Source organism: Lepidochelys kempii, chromosome 4 (genome assembly GCF_965140265.1).
Source record: "Lepidochelys kempii isolate rLepKem1 chromosome 4, rLepKem1.hap2, whole genome shotgun sequence".
Classification (NCBI taxonomy): Eukaryota; Metazoa; Chordata; order Testudines; family Cheloniidae; genus Lepidochelys; species Lepidochelys kempii.
The window spans coordinates 116,614,598-116,634,209 of NC_133259.1; the positions used below are offsets into that span (position 1 = coordinate 116,614,598).

At 41.1% G+C, this 19,612-nt stretch overlaps 1 protein-coding gene across 6 annotated transcripts in view; it reads right to left on the reverse strand.

Moving 5' to 3' along the window:
• The window catches only part of PPP2R2C (protein phosphatase 2 regulatory subunit Bgamma), a 286,843-nt gene that overhangs the window by 155,737 nt on the left and 111,494 nt on the right, over positions 1–19,612 (reverse strand). Inside the window, exon 1 of one of the 6 annotated variants that reach the window (XM_073342565.1) lies at positions 16,526–16,578. The exons of the other annotated variants lie outside the window; for them this stretch is intronic. Coding sequence (XP_073198666.1) covers positions 16,526–16,536 — 11 coding nt within the window. The 5' untranslated portion in view covers positions 16,537–16,578. Of the gene's footprint in view, positions 1–16,525; positions 16,579–19,612 lie in introns of those variants that run through there. 6 annotated transcript variants of the gene reach the window in all.

The window sequence follows — 19,612 nt, forward strand, 5'->3', positions numbered from 1 at the left end:
CATGTTATACTGCATGCAAGGCTCTGCAAAACACTCAGCAGATGGTCCATGGAGCGACAGTTGTGGTGCACGCTTCTTGTAATGTTCTGGCTTCTCAACCTCATTTTAATGTTCCAGAAAAGGTATTTCAAATCAAGGCTCAAGTTTATCAGAACGATTATATCTACCATTGGCTTGGGTTTAAGGGTTGAGAAAGGGTCCATACAGTAACACTGATTTTCAGTGATGAAGTATCCATTACAAAAACTCTTTGTTTGGTAAAGAATAAATAGGTTCCATTTAATAAAAAAAATATTTTAACATACTTACCAAACAACTGGAATTCAGTGGCCAGAATATCAACATCTGGGTAAGTGTTCACATCTGAAATGTTTAGATGCCATATGTAGATCTAGGGTATTTTGCAAGAATGTTAAAAATGACGGTCCCTGTTTATAAACTATAGTGCCATCAGCTATGCATCCCATGGCTTGAAAAAATATGTTTGATTTTTCTAGGATTTAGTATTGTTTCTGTACAACTAAATGAATTTTTAGCTATAGGTTTTTAGAAAGTCTGCAGTGCAAATTCTCATAATTTGAATTTTCAGCCAAAAGTACTTGTGAGTTCTCATTGTGGAAATGTTTCCCGGTTCCATTCAGATCATCTGATTGTAAACATTGGCTGGACAGATTAGTCCTTCTATAAAGTGATAGATATTGTTGTGAGATTTGTATAAAGTGGCTGGTGGCCAGATGGTATAGCACAGTGTCTAGAAACAAAAAAAGTTACCTTTACCCACTGAAATGTACCTAATTCAGACACATATTTTCATGTCTAGTGCTAAAATGTCAAAAAGACAATGACTTGAGCATGGCTTGCTCTCCCATAGACTAGATCACAGAGGTCTGAGATCTTTTTTTTATCCAAATAGCAAAGATATAACTATTCTCACTTTTGATCTACAGTAGTTTTTTCTATTCCCCAAATGTACCAAAGAATGTAAGGTGTATGCTGCCACACAGAATATTCTCTTCAATCTGCACTACTTAGAGCTATTACCATCTAATTCGTTTTGTTCTATTGTGATATCAGTCAAAGGAAAGAGGTCTGATGGAAAATGTTCAATATATATGATACAGGTATTATGCAGCTTAATATATTTGTTTATCTGTGTCTAAATACTGTATAATTGTGTGCCTTTGTCAAAACCTCCTTAATGTAGCCCACTTTACAGTGTGGTACTAAAATAAATCAAGTTTATATCCCTTTATGAAAACATATGTGCAGAGGAGTAAATTATAGGGATTCCAAAGAATTAAATGTATGACTGTTGGTTATTAAAATTAGGTATTGGTATTATATTGCAGTTCAGGTACTTCCCAAACAGTGAATTTCTAACTGTGTACAGAGAACTCATCTTCCTCTAGTCAAAAAATTATCACCAGGCCTATTCTGGGAAATGAGTGAGGTGAAGAAAAAAGGAAAACGGTAAAACTACTTTTTAAATCATGTATTATTTTACATTTGTTCCTTTTCTAACATACTTTTCTTTATGTCATGCTTGCTGAATCTCTCCATGTTCCAGCTGCACAACAGTTGCTATTAACAGCACTTCACCCATAGTTGAACCATTTTTTATCTAGGGGAAAAAATACTCTATTGTTCAGTTCCCTAGTTATGAGAATTTTTTTAATTAAAAACTGAAACCAAACTGCTGCCGCAGTACTGAAAACTTACAGCTGCTCAGATGTAATCACAGCAGCGGGGAAAAAGCACAGAGGTGGAATTTTTAGAGCAGAATTGCTTCACACTTGGCTGTGTTGGGGATTAGCTTTGCTTTCTGTCTGAGACGCATGAATTTGGAATTTAAGAAGTTTGCTGCTCCTGTTTGTTTTTTCTTCTTGGCAAGAAGGCTAAAGTATGAGTCATGAATGGAGTTAGTACAGAACAGAAATGATGCACTGATGGGTTCCACACATTCCAAATTTGCGAGGGTCAAAACATCTACAGTACAAATTATTCCCTTTGGTTGCGTTGTCTCATTTTTAAACAGTATAATGCTCCTTTTTCAACCTACTGCATGCCCCTCCTTAACACCACATAATGGGCACATTTCAACGCCAAGTTCCAGGAGGTAGAGCAATGGTGTGTAACCTGTGACCTGGGCACACTTGTTTCCTTTGAGGTGCTACACTGTTACCTTCTAGAGTTCTGTACTAAGAAAATGTGTATTTGATTATGATATGAAAGTGAGAGCAAACTGAATTGTTTGAATCAGCACTGTTGCTATGGGGAGGAGGCAGCAGGGACAAAGGTAGGAGCCCCAGAGGCTGAGGGAGCCCCAGGGAGAGCATGGGAGCTCACTAGGCCCTTCCTAAACCTCGGGCAGCCTCCCCAGCTGCCCAGGACAGGGAAAAAAAGGCAAAGCTGAGAACCAGCAACTGGTTATAAATCTCTGATTCTCTGATCCAGATTAGAACAGTCTTGTTGTTGCTCTAAACTTGTGCCAACTAGCTATGTTCCCAAGGATGTATGTGGCAGCTAAGGACAGGCAGAGTACAACATGTTCCCACAACGCCTTTTCCAACCCCCGGAACATATTCCTGGTGCCAGGGTCTGCAGAGAGGGAGATGTAGAACCTGTAGATGCTAGTTTTACACTCACTGGAGACTCCCATGAACTGGGGGAATCCCCAGCCACGCAGAGGCGACGTGTGGGGTGGGGGGGTACGCAGGGTCACGTCCCCGTTCCCCCCCCCCCCAGGATTTCTGCCTTCCATTTAGCACAGAGGTTTTCAAACTGTGGGGCACACCCACCTAGGGACCCCCACCATTTGAAAACCGTCACTTCCTACCAGGAGCCGGCAGATCGGAAGCTGGTGGGAGCCGCCTGGGCCCCTAGCTCTCCGGGCTGTGGGAGCCAAGGCATTGGCTGGCTGCCCAGCAGCCCTCCCTGCCCTGCTCCCTGAACTGGGATGTCTTTGTACGGCTGGGTGCTCCCCAGGCAAGGCAGGTGGTACAGCTCCAAGATGCACCCCCAACGTGCTCTTGCCTCTCCCCCAAAGGAGCCTGGCACCAGCCGGCGATGCCCCCTGCCTGCAGAATCCGGCTGCCACACAATGCTCCCCGAGGCACTCGCTTGCCACTGCCCTGGTGCTTCTGGCTCTGCTGCTGCTTCTCAGCCCAGAGGAGACGAGTGCAGCAGTCACGTGCTCCCCCCCCAAGAGTTACGCTTCATCTCTGACAGCCAGACACGTGCAGGTCATCTCTGCTCCCTTTGTGCTGCCTGCGCCCCAGAAAATATGTTCTAAAGTACTGATAGAGGCCCTCGACCTTTCTGAAATGACACGTTCGGCTCTCTGGCTGGAAAGGTTGGACACAGAAGAACTCAAACATTAACGCTTGGTAAAGTACTAATACTGCCTTACAGCTACATTTTAAAATACAAACAGACAAGCAAACATTTAAAAACAGTGAAGTGCTTTCTGACATGATTTAGAAACGTGCAAAAATCAGGACATGGAAAAAATACTTAGCATTTATTAGCACTTTCCATTGCCAAAGCACTTTGCAAACATTACCCCTGGAAATCAGAAAGACGTCCACTGATTTCAATGGGCTTTGCATCAAGCCCTAAGTTGACATCCATGCAATAAGTGTGATATGAAGAGAAGCCCAAATGTGGATATTTCCCACAGTGACCCAACCAATACATACACCTCTTCTGCAGCAAGAAGTATCACAAAAAGCAATGTAAACATAATTATATTGACTAATGGATTTTATTTTCAAATACAAATACTCTACTAAAACAGGGCTCAACCTTCCATTCCCAGTGTGGACAGAACTTTCACTGAAATACACTGCCAACTCCTTTCTATGGACACTGCAGGGCCCACTCTTTCCGCCTATATGAACAGAGCCTGACACTCTTTACTCACTCCATCTTCTTTTTGTCTCTTTGGAATGCACTGTACAGGGTGTGGACAAGTATCTGGGGAATAAGAAAAAATCAGTTTCCTTCTCCCTTTCCATTTGTCTTTTTTTGTGAAATGTTTGTTTTTGGGGGTACGGGCCTTTGTATGAATGGAAAATGTCTCCTCTTGGGGAGAGATTATGTGACAGGTGAATAGGGTGACTGGAACTGAGGATGATACCTGCTGTTAGGGCAATCCTCTTGGGTACAGAAGAATTCTATTCTATTCATGTTCTTATACCAAACTCATCACTGAACCAGAAGGCACCTGTTTTTTAGGTTCCTTCATCAATTCACTTTGACTTGAGGAAAATTCATGTGGGTGAATCTGAAAGGAGTATTTTGCATTCCTCCTGAATGAATATTTAGTTGAGTAATGTCGGGTCTGTTAATAAAGCCTATGCCCTTTAGCAGAATATCATTCAGATCTGGTATGCATCACCAAGAGCTAATACATTGGTCTTGCCCTTGGGTAGACATCACCTACATACAAGGAAGCCTGCCCTGTCTACCTAGGTGTTTATACCACTTCCTAAGGTTATTTGTTCAGAGGAATGGATCAGTCTTGAGACTATTGACATAACTTTTGACTTTGTCCTTCCATAAAAAGCCTCCATATGTTAAACATCGTTGGAAATCTTTTGACCAGTTGCGCAAGTTGTCCTGACCATGTTTGAAATAATTAACTCATAACACATGCCCTCCTGACCCTGAGGCTTGGTAACAGCAATTCCTCTTAGCAGGACTTACAGTGATGCTGCACCATCACTTGCAGAAGCATGACTATTTAGTGGGTTGACCCTATTTGACTATCATGATACTGTTTTTCCCCCCAGACAGCACTATAATTAGGTGCCAAAGTAATGGGGGAATTCTTCTCTCTATATTTAGACCTTCTTTATTTAGTTATTCATTCATTAACATTGACAATGTTAATTTAATTTAATGTATTAATTAAAATTAATGTATTTCCAACACACACCAAAACCCAAAAGAGCTTGCAAACTAATCTAACTAGTTTGGGTATCGATCAGTAGCGGTACAGCTGTGGCAACGTGTGCCTCAGTGCAGGCTGTACAAGCCCATGCAGAACCTCTCTTGTGCACTGCTGAAGCTTCACTGCTCTGGCATCTGAGCTAGCTAGATTTATGTCTACACCAGGGGCAATCACACTGGGTAACTGCAGTGTAGGCATATACTAAAATGAAGCTAAAGGGTCAGATGCAAACTTTGAATAGCTTGTTCATGGTTCCCATTAAAATCAGTGCATGTGCTTGAGTTAGGCCAAAATTTGGCCCAGAAAGGGGAGAAAACTAGTTTACAAACTAGCTGTACAGATTCCCTTCTCCAAAAGATTATTTTAAAGATTATTGAAATAAGGAATTTTAACGTAAAACTGTTTTTATTTTCATACAGTTGACCTATCCCTGAACAATCTCGCTATATATGCCAAACTGTTTTCCTCCAGCATCAGCCATAAAACCTCTTTCTGCCTGTTTTTCTTTCAATACATATTGCAGCCACTACAAAGAAAACCATTTAGTGCATTAAGTGTCTGAGTTCCCCTTGTGGTCACCATTCAATCTCACTGCACTGTAATAACAAAAAAGAGAGTACAGAACACCGCTTACATTATTTTCTCTCGGGAATGTAGTGCTACGGAGCAACTGGGAGTGTTCACTGTGTAGTGGGGCGGGGGGGGGGCGGAGTGGTTCTGTTTGTTTTTTCTAAGTCATTCTTTTTTTTGGCAGGGGGGGATTGAGACTGAATAGCCTCATTTTAATATAGTAAGACACCAGAATGTCCCACTGCCCCATTCCTGAAGCCTGTACAGCATCAACAAAACCACAGAATGGAGACAGCAGGATCAACAGTGAGTGAGTGTATGGATGCAATTCTCCTGGTCATTTCCCATGATTATATACACTACTATTAGGTCAAGTTGCCTCTCCGCAACAGAATTCTTTATAAAGGTGTGGCATGAACCCTAGGCTGAGAGTCAGGAATTCTAAACTGGCATGATTCACTCTCTGTTACCTTGGACTGATCATTTACTCTCTGTGCCTCAGTTTCTCTATAAGTGGAAATGCAGATGGATAAGTGCTAGCATTCACAGGGGTGTTATAGGGATAGTTAATATTTGTAAAGCACCGTGAAGATGTTAAATATTAATTAGGACTATACATTGTGCATTACATATTAAGACTTGTTCTGTTAATTTATGGTATCAAAAATGGAATACATAGTGCCATATCAAAAATCTTTATTCAAAAGCATCATCAACAGAAGTTCATGGACAAAAGGATGGGTGGATGGTTAGTTCGGATGTCCTTTCTACAACACACTACCCAGTTAGTTCATATCACATGCAACATCCCTAGGAAGAAAAGTTATACATCCATACTTAAAAATTATACAGATTAATTAACGCACAGAATAATATCTAGTATAAAATTCTTCTACTGCGATCATCAATAACAAAGCCTTATCTTGAGGAGACCCTTTGCCCTGGTGGCTATTCATTTCATTAGCAGAGAGATTCAATGTACAGTCTAATCATATTTTAAGTCTGACTATATTATTGTGCTCTAAGTTACAGTAAGGTAACAGGATATCTATTTCTAGGTGAAGGGGCTTGTATTCCGTTTTGAAATCTACGTTCCTATTAGCCACATTTAAAGACAGAAATTAACAATCTGGAAGCATATAGTAAAAACAATAAAGAAAGCATACAAAAATTGCTCAAAACATAATTTACCAAAATCTGAATAATATTTAATGGCCAAATAAAGGTACATTCAGAATGGAATAAGAATACAGATGAAATAAAATAAACCTCAGATCAGTAACAATATGGTTACATTTAGAAGCCTGCAGAGCATGAGCACTTTGCTTTTCATGGGCAATCTTAGCTGACAGGCTAAATTAAACATACAATGTACACAGAATATTCTCTCATTTTCTTTAACATTAGGACTCTGATAATGATGGAAAGCTGAATTTATGTCCAGCTGCAGCTTTTAAAACCAACCAAGTGAAATTTAGTTTGTATGCTAGAACAACTGTGGAAATCAATTCTTAATCTATGACCTTGCTTACCACAGCTTGAAGCCTTGCAATAAATAAATGCCTTGAGCCACAAATAAGAAACATTTGGCGAATCAAAGAGACAAATAACACAAATCTATGTGTGTATATATAGCACCAGAAAGGTCATGTAAAATACAATATCGGCTCCTTTCTTGCCCTAATGTAATAATATTTAAAAGGCAGGACACGGTAATTGGCTGCATTAATACCCAGGTGGTGAAAAGTCACAAGTACCTATTTTCTTTTCAAATGACAATGTTTCATCTTTTGAGAAGGATTCCTTGTAGCCTGCATGGCATTTTAATACACGCAAGTGCTTTGAAATACAGAAACTCTGAAGGAGGTCTATTTTCCTTTGTGCTAACAAATGCAGAAGTCCTTTTCTAATTCTCATTAGAGTTTCATCATGAAATTGCTGGCTGTTTTGTGTGTGGATAAAGAGGGGAAAAAAGTCCAGGCTCATGTGTTAATCTACCCTTATTTGCAACCTATTTGTACATATGCACCACTCCATCTTTTCTCCGTGGTCTAATCTGTATCTCCCAATTTCTCTCCTTCTGCTACTATTTATTTCTCTAACTGTATTGTTAAACCAAAAATATGGGATTAAAAACAACCCTTACTCATGTGAATAACTCTTGACTTCAGTAGTACTACTCACTTCAATAAAGGCTGAAAGATACAGGCCGTACAGTTATATTTTATTATTTATTGTACCCTTTTAATTTTTAAAAAACAAATATAAAACATTTAAACCCCACACATCTTTTTATGGTATATCTGACTGAACGTACACAATGACAATAGGATACCCTGAGAGATTTTTTCCCTTCAGATTCCATTCTAGCAACTGCATATTTTTTAAATTAGCTAGTATGAAATAGTGCTATTTTCAGCCTTTCAATTTCCCTTTTACTAATTATCTCCTCTCTGTTACACTGGGACTCAAAAGTGACACTAGCTCACACTTCTTTGTGGATGACATGCTACTACCAGTTTGCACAGTGGGTATCCAAAAATGCAGCTGGTGTTGTTTTCCTCTATTTTTAACCTCATGTCATACGAGGTAATCTAATATGAAATGAAGGAATCTGGTGGGCCAAATTAGTCTTCAAATCAGATTTTTATGCAGATGTTCAAATCGGAATAAAGCTAGGCTGTGGCTTAATCCTGCTCTGCGGGAATCTGATGGAAGTTTTAACCCTGTTAGGAGTGCAGGATCAGGCCCTTAGTGATAACAGATGTTTATACCATAGGATATAGCAAGTTTAGGGTCTGATCCTACTCCCACTAAAGTTAGAAGTTTTGCCGTGGTCTTCAATAGAACACAATCGGGAAGCAATTATAACCAGTGTAGTGGCAACAGAAGGCAACCTTTAGTTTCTCAAGGGAATTACTAAAAGGTGTACATACACAGTTTGCAAAAGAACTTGTATCAGAGCTCTGATACAAGTTCAACAACCCACTTATACTGGGTAGAGATATTTTATGAACCGTATACACAGACTAAAAGAACCCAACCTTCCAATATGAAACAGAATTTGGTATAATCTCAAAGTAAGGAACTGAATGCTAAGAGCAGAGTAACTGTGTAGATAATCAGAAAAAACAATATGCACTTATATAATTGTAGCATATACCCAGCTTTTGACATTAGATGCTAATAATAAAAAATAATAATAAGTGAGAGAATGTTGGCCAGGACACCATTTCTGTTTGCCAAAAGTGTCAAGATCTTTAGCATCTAAATGTGCTACCACAATACAAAACTATCCTACTATCATCTGGTTATCCACCATGCCGATCAGATCCTGTTTAATACATTTTCTTAGTCATTCTTAACTTTTTCCTTATTGGGACCCTTCCAGGAGCCCCATTCATGACACCAGGATCTAGCAAGGACTGCCCTCTCCTTTAGCAATAAGGGAAGGACAGGTTGAACATGACTCCCAGATTGAGAGCCCTTAAATTAATGGAAGAGGGCACCTCAGACAATACTGGATCTGACCCCAAATCAGCAATGTGCTGATGGACTGTCTTCAGAAAATGCTACAAGCCAAACCTTCCTTTTTGAAAAAAGCCTGCCTTATCACTATAAGAATTACAGTCACAATCATTGATGTCCACTTCATAGAATATCAGGGATGGAAGGAACCTCAAGAGGTCATCTAGTCCAACCCCCTGCTCAAAGCAGGACCAATCCCCAATTAAATCATCCCAGCCAGGGCTTTGTCAAGCCTGACCTTAAAAACTTCTAAGGAAGGAGATTCCACCACCTCCCTAGGTAACGCATTCCAGTGTTTCACCACCCTCCTAGTGAAAAAGTTTTTCCTAATATCCAACCTAAATCTCCCCCACTGCAACTTGAGACCATTACTCCTTGTTCTCTCATCTGCTACCACTGAGAACAGTCTAGAGCCATCCTCTTTGGAACCCCCTTCCAGGTAGTTGAAAGCAGCTATCAAATCCCCCCTCATTCTTCTTTTCCGCACTAAACAATCCCAGTTCCCTCAGCCTCTCCTCATAAGTCATGTGTTCCAGTCCCCTAATCATTTTTGTTGCCCTCCGCTGGACTCTTTCCAAATTTCCACATCCTTCTTGTAGTGTGGGGCCCAAAACTAGACACAGTACTCCAGATGAGGCCTCACCAATGTCTATCACGTCCCTCGATCTGCTGGCAATACCCCTACTTATACATCCCAAAATGCCATTGGCCTTCTTCGCAACAAGGGCACACTGTTGACTCATATCCAGCTTCTTGTCCACTGTAACCCCTCGGTCTTTTTCTGCAGAACTGCTGCCGAGCCATTCGGTCCCTAGTCTGTAGCGGTGCATTGGATTCTTCCGTCCTAAGTGCAGGACTCTGCACTTGTCCTTGTTGAACCTCATCAGATTTCTTTTGGCCCAATCCTCCAATTTGTCTAGGTCACTCTGGACCCTATCCCTACCCTCCAGCGTATCTACCTCTTCCCCCAGTTCCATGTCATCTGCCAACTTGCTGAGGGTGCAATCCAACCCATCATCCAGATCATTAATAAAGATATTGAACAAAACCAGCCCCAGGACTGATCCCTGGGGCACTTGCTTGATACCGGCTGCCAACTAGACATGGAGCCATTGATCACTACCCGTTGAGCCCGACAATCTAGCCAACTTTCTATCCACCTTGTAGTGCATTCATCCAGCCCATACTACTTTAACTTGCTGGCAAGAATACTGTGGGAGACAGTGTCAAAATCTTTGCTAAAGTCAAGGAACAACATGTCCACTTCTTTCCCTTCATCCACAGAACCAGTTATCTCGTCATAGAAGGCAATTAGATTAGTCAGGCTTGACTTGCCCTTGGTGAATCCATGCTGACTGTTCCTGATCACTTTCCTCTCCTTTAAGTGCTTCAGAATTGATTCCTTGAGGACCTGCTCCATGATTTTTCCAGGGACTGAGGTGAGGCTGACTGGCCTGTAGTTCCCAGGATCCTCCTTTTTCCCTTTTTTAAAGATGGGCACTACATTAGCCTTTTTCCAGTCATCTGGGACTTCCCCCAATCGCCTTGAGTTTTCAAAGATAATGGCCAATGGCTATGCAATCACATCCACCAACTCCTTTAGCACTCTCAGATGCAACGCATCCGGCCCCATGGACTTGTGCACGTCCAGCTTTTCTAAATAGTCCCCAACCACTTCTTTCTCCACAGAGGGCTGGTCACCTCCTCCCCATGCTGTGCTGCCCAGTGCAGTAGTCTGGGAGCTGACCTTGTTCGTGAAGACAGAGGCAAAAAAAGCATTGAGTACATTAGCTTTTTCCACATCCTCTGTCACTAGGTTGCCTCCCTCATTCAGTAAGGGGCCCACACTTCCCTGACTTTCTTCTTGTTGCTAACATACCTGAAGAAACCCTTCTTGTTACTTTTAACATCTCTTGCTAGCTGCAACTCCAGGTGTGATTTGGCCCTCCTGATATCACTCCTGCATGCCCGAGCAATATTTTTACACTCATCCCTGGTCATTCGTCCAATCTTCCACTTCTTGTAAGCTTCTTTTTTGTATTTAAGATCAGCAAGGATTTCACTGTTAAGCCAACCTGGTCGCCTGCCATATTTACTATTCTTTCGACACATCGGCACTTTGACACTTCTAGCCTTAAGCCCCCACCAACCAACAAACAGAGGAAATTATAAAATTAAATTAACAAAATAAAAAACCTCTACCTGAAGCAAAGTTTTGACTCTGAAAAGAATAATAATGCTTAGTTCTTTTTGCCAGTACATCTCAAATCAATGTCCAGTATTCTCATTTCACAGGCACAGGGGTGAAGTGATTTGCCCAAAGTCACACAGTAGGCCAGTGGCAGAGCCAGGAACAGAATGCACATCTCCTGACTCCCAGTCCAGTGCTTTATCCAGTAGGCCACACTACTCCGGAGAACCAGAACTTCCACAAAGTTGACTTGGGGGCTTTGCTACTGATTTTACATGAAAAAGTGCTTAGCTACTACGGTGATGGATGACAGTACGCAACTAAGTAGAGAGACAATTTATTCGCTCTCTGAAACCCTTGGGAAAATTCCCCCACCAAACTGAAGGGTGAGTTGGAGCAATTTCCCTGTCCGCAGCAAAGCTCATCGACTCTCTGGATACTGTTCACTTAGGCTCATATAAACACTGCTGGAGAGCAAAATTTTTGCTTTTGGGACGCATCAGACTGAGCCAAATGTCAAGTAGTTTAAAATAAAATGCCAGTGAAGAAAACCCTACACCTAGGCCTACCACACTCCCACCAATTTCAATTTACCCAAACAATCTGAACATGAAATTTCGTGTTCAAACTACCCTCAACCATGTCATCATCAATCATTGCAGGATACTTTTCAGGAACAAATTACAAATATTTCCAGAAAAGTACATTTAATGTTAGTTGCTTTGTCCAGTGGTGCTGCCACTTTCCTAGGTTATAAGAAAATGCTTTTGTTCACATGGGAGAACGTATTAAGATTCCCAATCATTCTGCACTCTTCTACATGAGCCTCCTGCCCGCAGTACACGGGTTTACTGCAGGCTAAGGGGGGGGGAATTTTTGTGGAAATGGTACAAAGAGGGCTTAGCATGGGCTGGGACCTAACCCAATAAGTAGTTTCAAAATCTGAACTCTAGAAATAAAGGAGATAGCTAAAATCTGGCAGTGATCACTCACACAATGGGTTGAACCACTAAGTGAACAAGTTTTCTAACATTCCCCCAGCAATGGGTGCTGAGCACTTTCTGACCCCATCTTCACCAGCAGCCCAACCAACACCGGTTGAGATGGAGCTGAGGAAATCCGATTTCACCAGAATAAAATAGTCAATCATAGGTCTTTTCATAGTGTAAGTATACCTTGGGAGTTTTAACCTAGTAACAGACTCAGCTCCTGTCTGTGTGGAGCCCAAGAACCCAGAGAAGTCTTTGAAAACCTGAGTCTCGCAGGTAATAATAATAGTTTGTATTTATAAAGCACCTTTCATGAGATGATCTCAAAGAGCTTTACAAACATATGTTAATTAGGCCTCTTCACAAAGTGGGTAAATATTAGCATTCCCATTTCAAAAATGTGGATACAGAGGTACAGCAAGTAACTTGCTTAAGGTGAGAGAGTGAGTCAGTTGTAGAGCCACAAATATAACCCTAACACATCTCCTGACTCCCAGTCCTGTGTGCTAACCATTAGGTAACACCCCTTGCCTACATCTACTATGCCACAGCTGATTTTATCTACTGTTTTTTTTGACAAACAAAACCTCCTTTGCATAGTCTCTGAAAAAAGCCCCTAAACAAACACACCCAACTCCCTTTTAAATCAGTAGAAACTATGGTCCTGGTTGCAAGATCAGGGCCTGTGTTTATAGATTTGAATCTCTAAGTGTAACAATTTTTTTGCTTAAGAAGCATGTCATGTTTACATGGCAATATACAGCTGATCATAGCCAATAACCATTAGAAAATAATTTAAGATGCAATATTGGTGGCATAAAGAAGTGCACTCACTGATAGTCTTTTATGCTGATATAGGGCTAACTGCTTTAATCTGTCCTCAAAAGAAAAAGCTATTGATTTATTATAACTACAGGGGGGAGCCCTCCTGTACAATGATTTGTGACATATTGATTTATGGCACTGTTTGAAAGACTTTTTTTTTTTTTTTTTTACATTTAATCAATTAAATGAAAAATGGATTGAAAAGTAAAAAAGTAAATCATGATTAAAAAATAGTATTTTACTGCATTCTACAGGCAATTTTCATCCATCTATTTATTTTTTAGTATTTCCCCAGGAACAAAGATGGAAATATTTTGAATACCTGCAGTTTGATTTGTTTGTATCTCTTACACAAAGCACTTCAAACAAGTCAATCAAGCTTGAGAAAGAAGTAAGGTCTTTGGCAAGACTGAATAAGAGAAAGACTCAGTGATAAAAACAATTATAACAACAAGTGACCTCTGCTTACTAGACATCTTGGTTACATCTACACTTTAGTAAAAGACCTGCAGCACGGCCACGGCCAGCTTAGGCTCACAGGGCTCAGGCTGAGGGGCTAAAAATTGCAGTGTAGACATTTGAGCCTAGGCTCTGAAACCCAATGAGGGCAGTAGGTCTCAGAACCAAGGCTGGAGTCCAACCCCTAAAGTCTACACTGCAATTTTTAGCCATGTAGCCTGAACCCTGCAAGCCCAAGTCAATTGACCCAGGTGCAGACTCGGGCCAAGGGTTTTTTATTGCATTATAGATGTACCCTTGAAAGAACTCGTAGCTGAGACAAACTGAATACAGTTCTCACCTGATTAGCTAGATGCAGTGCTCAGATACAATGGTGACAGTCAACTTAAAAAGTACTTCAGATACGATAGGTTTTGGACCCTCATGGTGCAACTTGGTGTATTGGATCCTGGTTCAAGTCTTGGATGCAGTAACATCCAGAATACACACAACAAATTTAGCCACTGGATAGAAGACTCAGCTATTGGTTTAAGTCTGGGCACTCTGGCCAGCAGTTAGTAAGAACAGTACATAAGTATAAAAAGCCTTACAATATAATACAATAAAATGCTGGCCCATACTAGCAGAATATTTTGACAATACAACTCTCTTTAGAGTCCACTTGGTCTAATGTGCCCATCAAAATCCACCACAAGCTACACTCATCGGGGCACTGTAACTATACTGGGTTATAATGAAAAGGGGACTTCGTACGTGGTTAGGCAGCTGGTGTGTTGGAACCACTGCGTATCAAGCTGATCAGTGTTGTCACCATTTCCTTGTGCTCCGCCTATCTATTGTACCCAAATGTTGTCCCTTGTCTTATACTTAGATTGTAAGCTTTTTGGGGCAGGGACCATCTCTGTTATGTGCTCACACTGGGCCCTGTTTGTGGACCCTTGGTGCCACTGTAATACTGCTACTAATAATATATAACTGAGCATAACTAATTACTTGTTCAGCCAGGCAACAAATTGAATGAAATCCTGGCACCATTAAAGTTAATGAGAGTTCTGCAGTTGACTTCAGCAGGGCCAAGATTTCACTCATTATATCATCACTGCAATTGTCTTCTTTGATGGTATATCCTGTTCCTCATAAAGGAGGCTTCTATTTTCACTCATAACCAATATCACAAATTCACCTACTTTTTCTGCTTGGACTGATGTTTCTCTCTGTCAAATGTCTCTCCCCTCAAACAGAGCCTCCAGCTTGGAAGATATCGATTAAACAATTTTTAAAAAGACCTCATAATCATAGAATATCAGGGTTGGAAGGGACCTCAAGAGGTCATCTAGTCCAACCCCCTGCTCAAATCAGGACCAACCCCCAACCAATCCTTCTTTGGTCCATATGACCAGCTCAGGCAGTGTTTTCAACCTTTACTCATTTGCAGACCCCTAAAAAATTTCAAGCAGAGGTGTGGACCCCTTTGGAAATCTTAGACATAGTCCGACCACAGGTTGAGAACCACTGCGCTAGAGAATTGATCCTCAATATGTCCTTTTTGTACTATTCACCTACGACCACTGACACACGAGCCTGGGTGTGCACCACTCAAAAAAGCTACTGTGCAATTAGTATAGTAAAAAGGAACCGGCCAGTACTGGAGAATCTCTGGTCTAATCAGACTCTTTAAAGACTTATTTTTTGGTCACCTGCAAACCCTTGGTATCAGAGAGGACAAGCCTAGCTGCAAGGTTGTGGGGAGTCTTTAAAAGGGCCAGTCCAATTCAGTCCTAAAGCTTGTGGAAGGCTGAAACTGCATTTATACTCCCAAGGACTATTACAAAGATAGATGATTATTTTTTACTTTTTTATTTTTAACTTACTCGGTTACTGTCTTATTTAAATCCCTTTGCTTTTCAATAAGCATCCTTCAGCCACAGAAAATCAACCATCTGGAGTTGCACAATTCCTTAAAGACAGGGTAATAGAGGTCAGATAAAGAGAGAAGTGGTGGATGAAGGACTGGGAACAAAATGAAAAGAATTCAAACTCTTTTGACCTGTAGGTAAGCAGGAAGGAGAGCTATTGGTAAAATAACACTCCAATATTTTGGGTCAGGTAAAATTCAGGGGTTGATTAAATTAAGCTTAAATATGCAATTTATTATAGTACTGCCTAGAGAGGCTGTAGCATTACAGTTAATGGTTTTATGATCACTTTTCCTGCTGACAAAACCCCTTTAAGGGAGTTTATGTCACAACAGGAAGGTTGGCTTTCAGCAGAAACTTGACATTAAAGATATGATTTTAAAAGGCACCTTTGTGGTTTCAGAAAAGCTTCAGGTTTTCTGAAAAGCAAGGTTTTCCAGGCATTTACTTTATATTTTGAAGTGTTTGGAACCAGATTTCCCCTGCCACACCCAATATTTGACAGTGCACAGAATGGGCCAAATACCCCTCTTTTGCTTTTCTACAGCGAACCCCACTAGGATTATTCAGAGACGAATGTGGACTAGTAATTTTTTAAATGATAGGCCAGGCTCTCCAGTGCTCCGCTTCTACTGGGCTCAGCAGAGAGGGAGGGCTGCCACAGACTCACTTAGGGCCCCAGTCCCAGTTTGAGCCTACTCTGACTTGCACCATCTGGCAATAGTCCCTGAGGGACTATCACACTATGGCCACTCCCCTCTTTCTTACCCCTCTCCAGACCTTATGTGCCCCATGCACTGGAGGCTGCAAGGAGGGAAGTGTAGGAGCTGTCCATGGTAATTCTGTACCAGCTGGGGGACTCCTCCACACCAGGGGTATTCCAGCAGAAGAGTTACAGGCAGTCTCCACCCCTCTTTTTTTCCCCACTCAGGCAGCGCAAAGGGAGCAGAGTAGATCAGAGAAGCTAATCCCAAATATTTTACTATGCATTCAGGATTATATGCAGATTATCACATTGCATTGAGGATCGAGGGGTTAGCTTATTCATAATGCAACAGACTGAAAGGATAAATAAAAGATGCAAATCACAAACCTTGCAATCATCAAGTGTCAGTGACTCGCAACAGATGCATTCACACTGCTCCTATTTCTTTATAATGACTATGAAGAGTCTGTTTGATTATTCTATTGTCCTGGTAACTCCTGTAAGCATCCTAAAAGAATGACAGCTAAGGAAGCATAGCAGAGCAGTTTAAGGTTCAGTAGTAGAATGGGTGCTTCCCTTGACCTGATTTGGAAAGAGAAATCAAACAGAAAAAATATTTAAAATAAAATGAGTGATCTTACTTTAATTCATCAAAAGCAAGGCGATGTAGAGTTAAGGCTTCTCTATCTCTAATTTACTCTGTGGTGTATGTATCCATTCAACTGAGTAGGTTTCTATATGTACTGCAGCCTTACATTTTTAAAGAGACAACTTGTTGCCCTTTCAGGAGGCACAGCAAAGGCAGCACATTGAGGTAAGGACATACGCCATATTGTATCTTGGCGACTTTGGGGTGTTTGTTTTTTCCTTGTTTTGTCATTCACACTGAAAGTATATGGTGGCCCTTAGGTGCATGCAGACTGATATTTTTACACTGAATAGCACCTTACTATGTGTGTGCCCCTTTAACTGTACTGGCACTGCTTATGGAGTAAGGAGATCAACACTGAGACCTAAATGAGTAACCCATATAATTCTACTGCTATAACCCTCATCCTCCTTCCCTCTCCTCACACTACTGTTCATCACTCTCATTCATTATGTCACATCTAACATTTAGATTGTAAACTCTCTGGGGCATAGACCAAGGGTGAAATCCTAGCCCCACTGAAGTCAATAGCAAAACTCATATCGATTTCAAAGGGGCTAAGATTTCACACCATCTCTTTCTTTGCCTTCTGCCAAAACATTAATATGCCTTTGAACACTATCCAACAAAAAACAGTGATCCTTATTATTACATGCCTGGTTTGGATTTTAGGTTTTCTAACTTTGAACTGATGGCTGGTAATGAGTATCATATGACCAGTATCCCAGATGAGAAATAGTACAGACATCTGCATGTCTTGAGTAGAGCTAGATTCACCATTTGTCTTGCATTACTTAAGAACAACGTGGACTGGTATTCTAATCTAAATGCCAAACCCCCAACCACAGGAGGAAGATATCCCTGTTAGCTGGCACTGTTTATCAAGTTTTCAGGATGGATGAGACTTGAATGGCCTGGATTTTGTTGACGCTAATCAGACCTTCAGCATCATTCCAACATTGTTCTGTGCCTAAATCACCTAAAATAGCTGCTCAGCTGTATCTTTTGCAAGGCATTTTAAAATTAACTTGGATACATTCAATTAATTTATGTTATAAAACTGATCCCTTGAGTGGAGAACTCATCATTTTTAGTTAATATTACAGCATTAACATTTTATTCATTTACCATTTTTTCCTCATGAAAATAGGTCAATGACTTAGAGGGAGTGAGAACAGATTTCCACATCTCAGTCTAGTCTATAAGCACATTTTAAAAACACTAACCCTGCATAATCCAGCTGGCATTTAGCACAAGACAAATATTATAAATACTGTAGAAGAGAAATATCGTTGGGAGGGAAATGCTGCAAACAATGATCTGTATCAGTGTGAAATCAAGAACACTGTGGACTGAAAAATATTGTTACCACAGACAAGGCACAATTCAATTTATGTTCATACTTTTCTTTCTCTGTGCCCCTCAGAAGTGCTAGGCTCAGAGACGGTAGGAGATCTATTTTGAACTCATCAGGTTCCTCTGCAACACATAAGGAAATGCATACACCTGCCATTGAAAGCAACAGAGATTGTTCCAAACAACAAATTACTTGCACACTTATGCTTACAGTTTGTTTGGCAAGAGACCCATAAGGCCAGATTCTGCTTCCTCTTATTCATGTGCCTGAAGGGATGGAGTGAGGACAGTGAAGGGAGTCCTCACGTACACTTGGGCGTCCTTGCCAGGGCAGCCCAATTCCCACATCATTACTATTCATAGGAGCCCTTAGTGCAAGCACCTGGACAGTCAAAGCACAGCCAGCAGTGTGGACCCCAAAAGGGGACAATGTGAGAGGAACAGCCTCACCTCCTTTCTGCACAGGCCGGTGGTTCAGAAAGCTGTGCTGGGGAGTGCACAATGCACTTCCAGAAAAGCAGCAGCAGCCACTCCTCAGCACCCAGGAAGCCTTTTGCCTTCCTCTGTTCTCTCCAGGGACGATGCCTTTGGGAAGTGCCACTGATGCTACTAGGGACACACGCTAGCCCCTCTCTCTGAGCATCCATCTCTGTTGCTCCTTCAACCTCTGTCTGCCCCAGGCCTTGTGGAAAAGGGCAGCCTGGCCCCGGTGACTTCCTCCTTTGGCCTTAAAGGGTGAGTATACCCTGTAACAGTCCCCTACTCTTGATAAGAAAAATGAAGATGGATTCATCTTCATCTGCAAACCAAGGGCCAAAATTTGCCTTCAGATTTGCCACTAAATCGATGAGGATTTCATGCAAATATCCAAAGACAGGATCTGGTTGATAACTAGGGTGACCAGATAGCAAGTGTGAAAAATCAGGAGGGGGGTGGCGGGTAATAGGTGCCTATATAAGACAAAGCCCCGAATATTGAGACTGTCTCTATAAAATCAGGACATCTGGTCACCCTTTGAGTTCAGTGCTCAAGTTATTCAATCTCAACTTGCCCTGTCCATGTAAATCCAAGCTATCCCCATAAATCTGGTCTAATTTTTTTTCTTGAAGCCTAAATCAGTTCAATTTCATAGGAACTTAATCTCTTTTCTTTCACTAAAGATAAACTTTCATTGACTCCTTAATATTTTGATTAAACTGAGCACTCTTTTACAAAAACAATTTGTCTAAAGAACATTTTCCTACATTTCATAAGCAAACAAAAGCCTTGGTTTACCTTTTTTATGTGGAAGCACATATTGGACTTGACTATGCTATAGCCAATCTATAAAATGTCAGAACTGCATGGGCCAATACCCACTGAATTCAGTGAGAATCTTTCCATCAACTTCAGTGGGCACCGTATTGGCCCTAAGGTAGCAATTGAGGACAGCATTCAAGAATGAATACATCCGTTTTTTTATACCCACT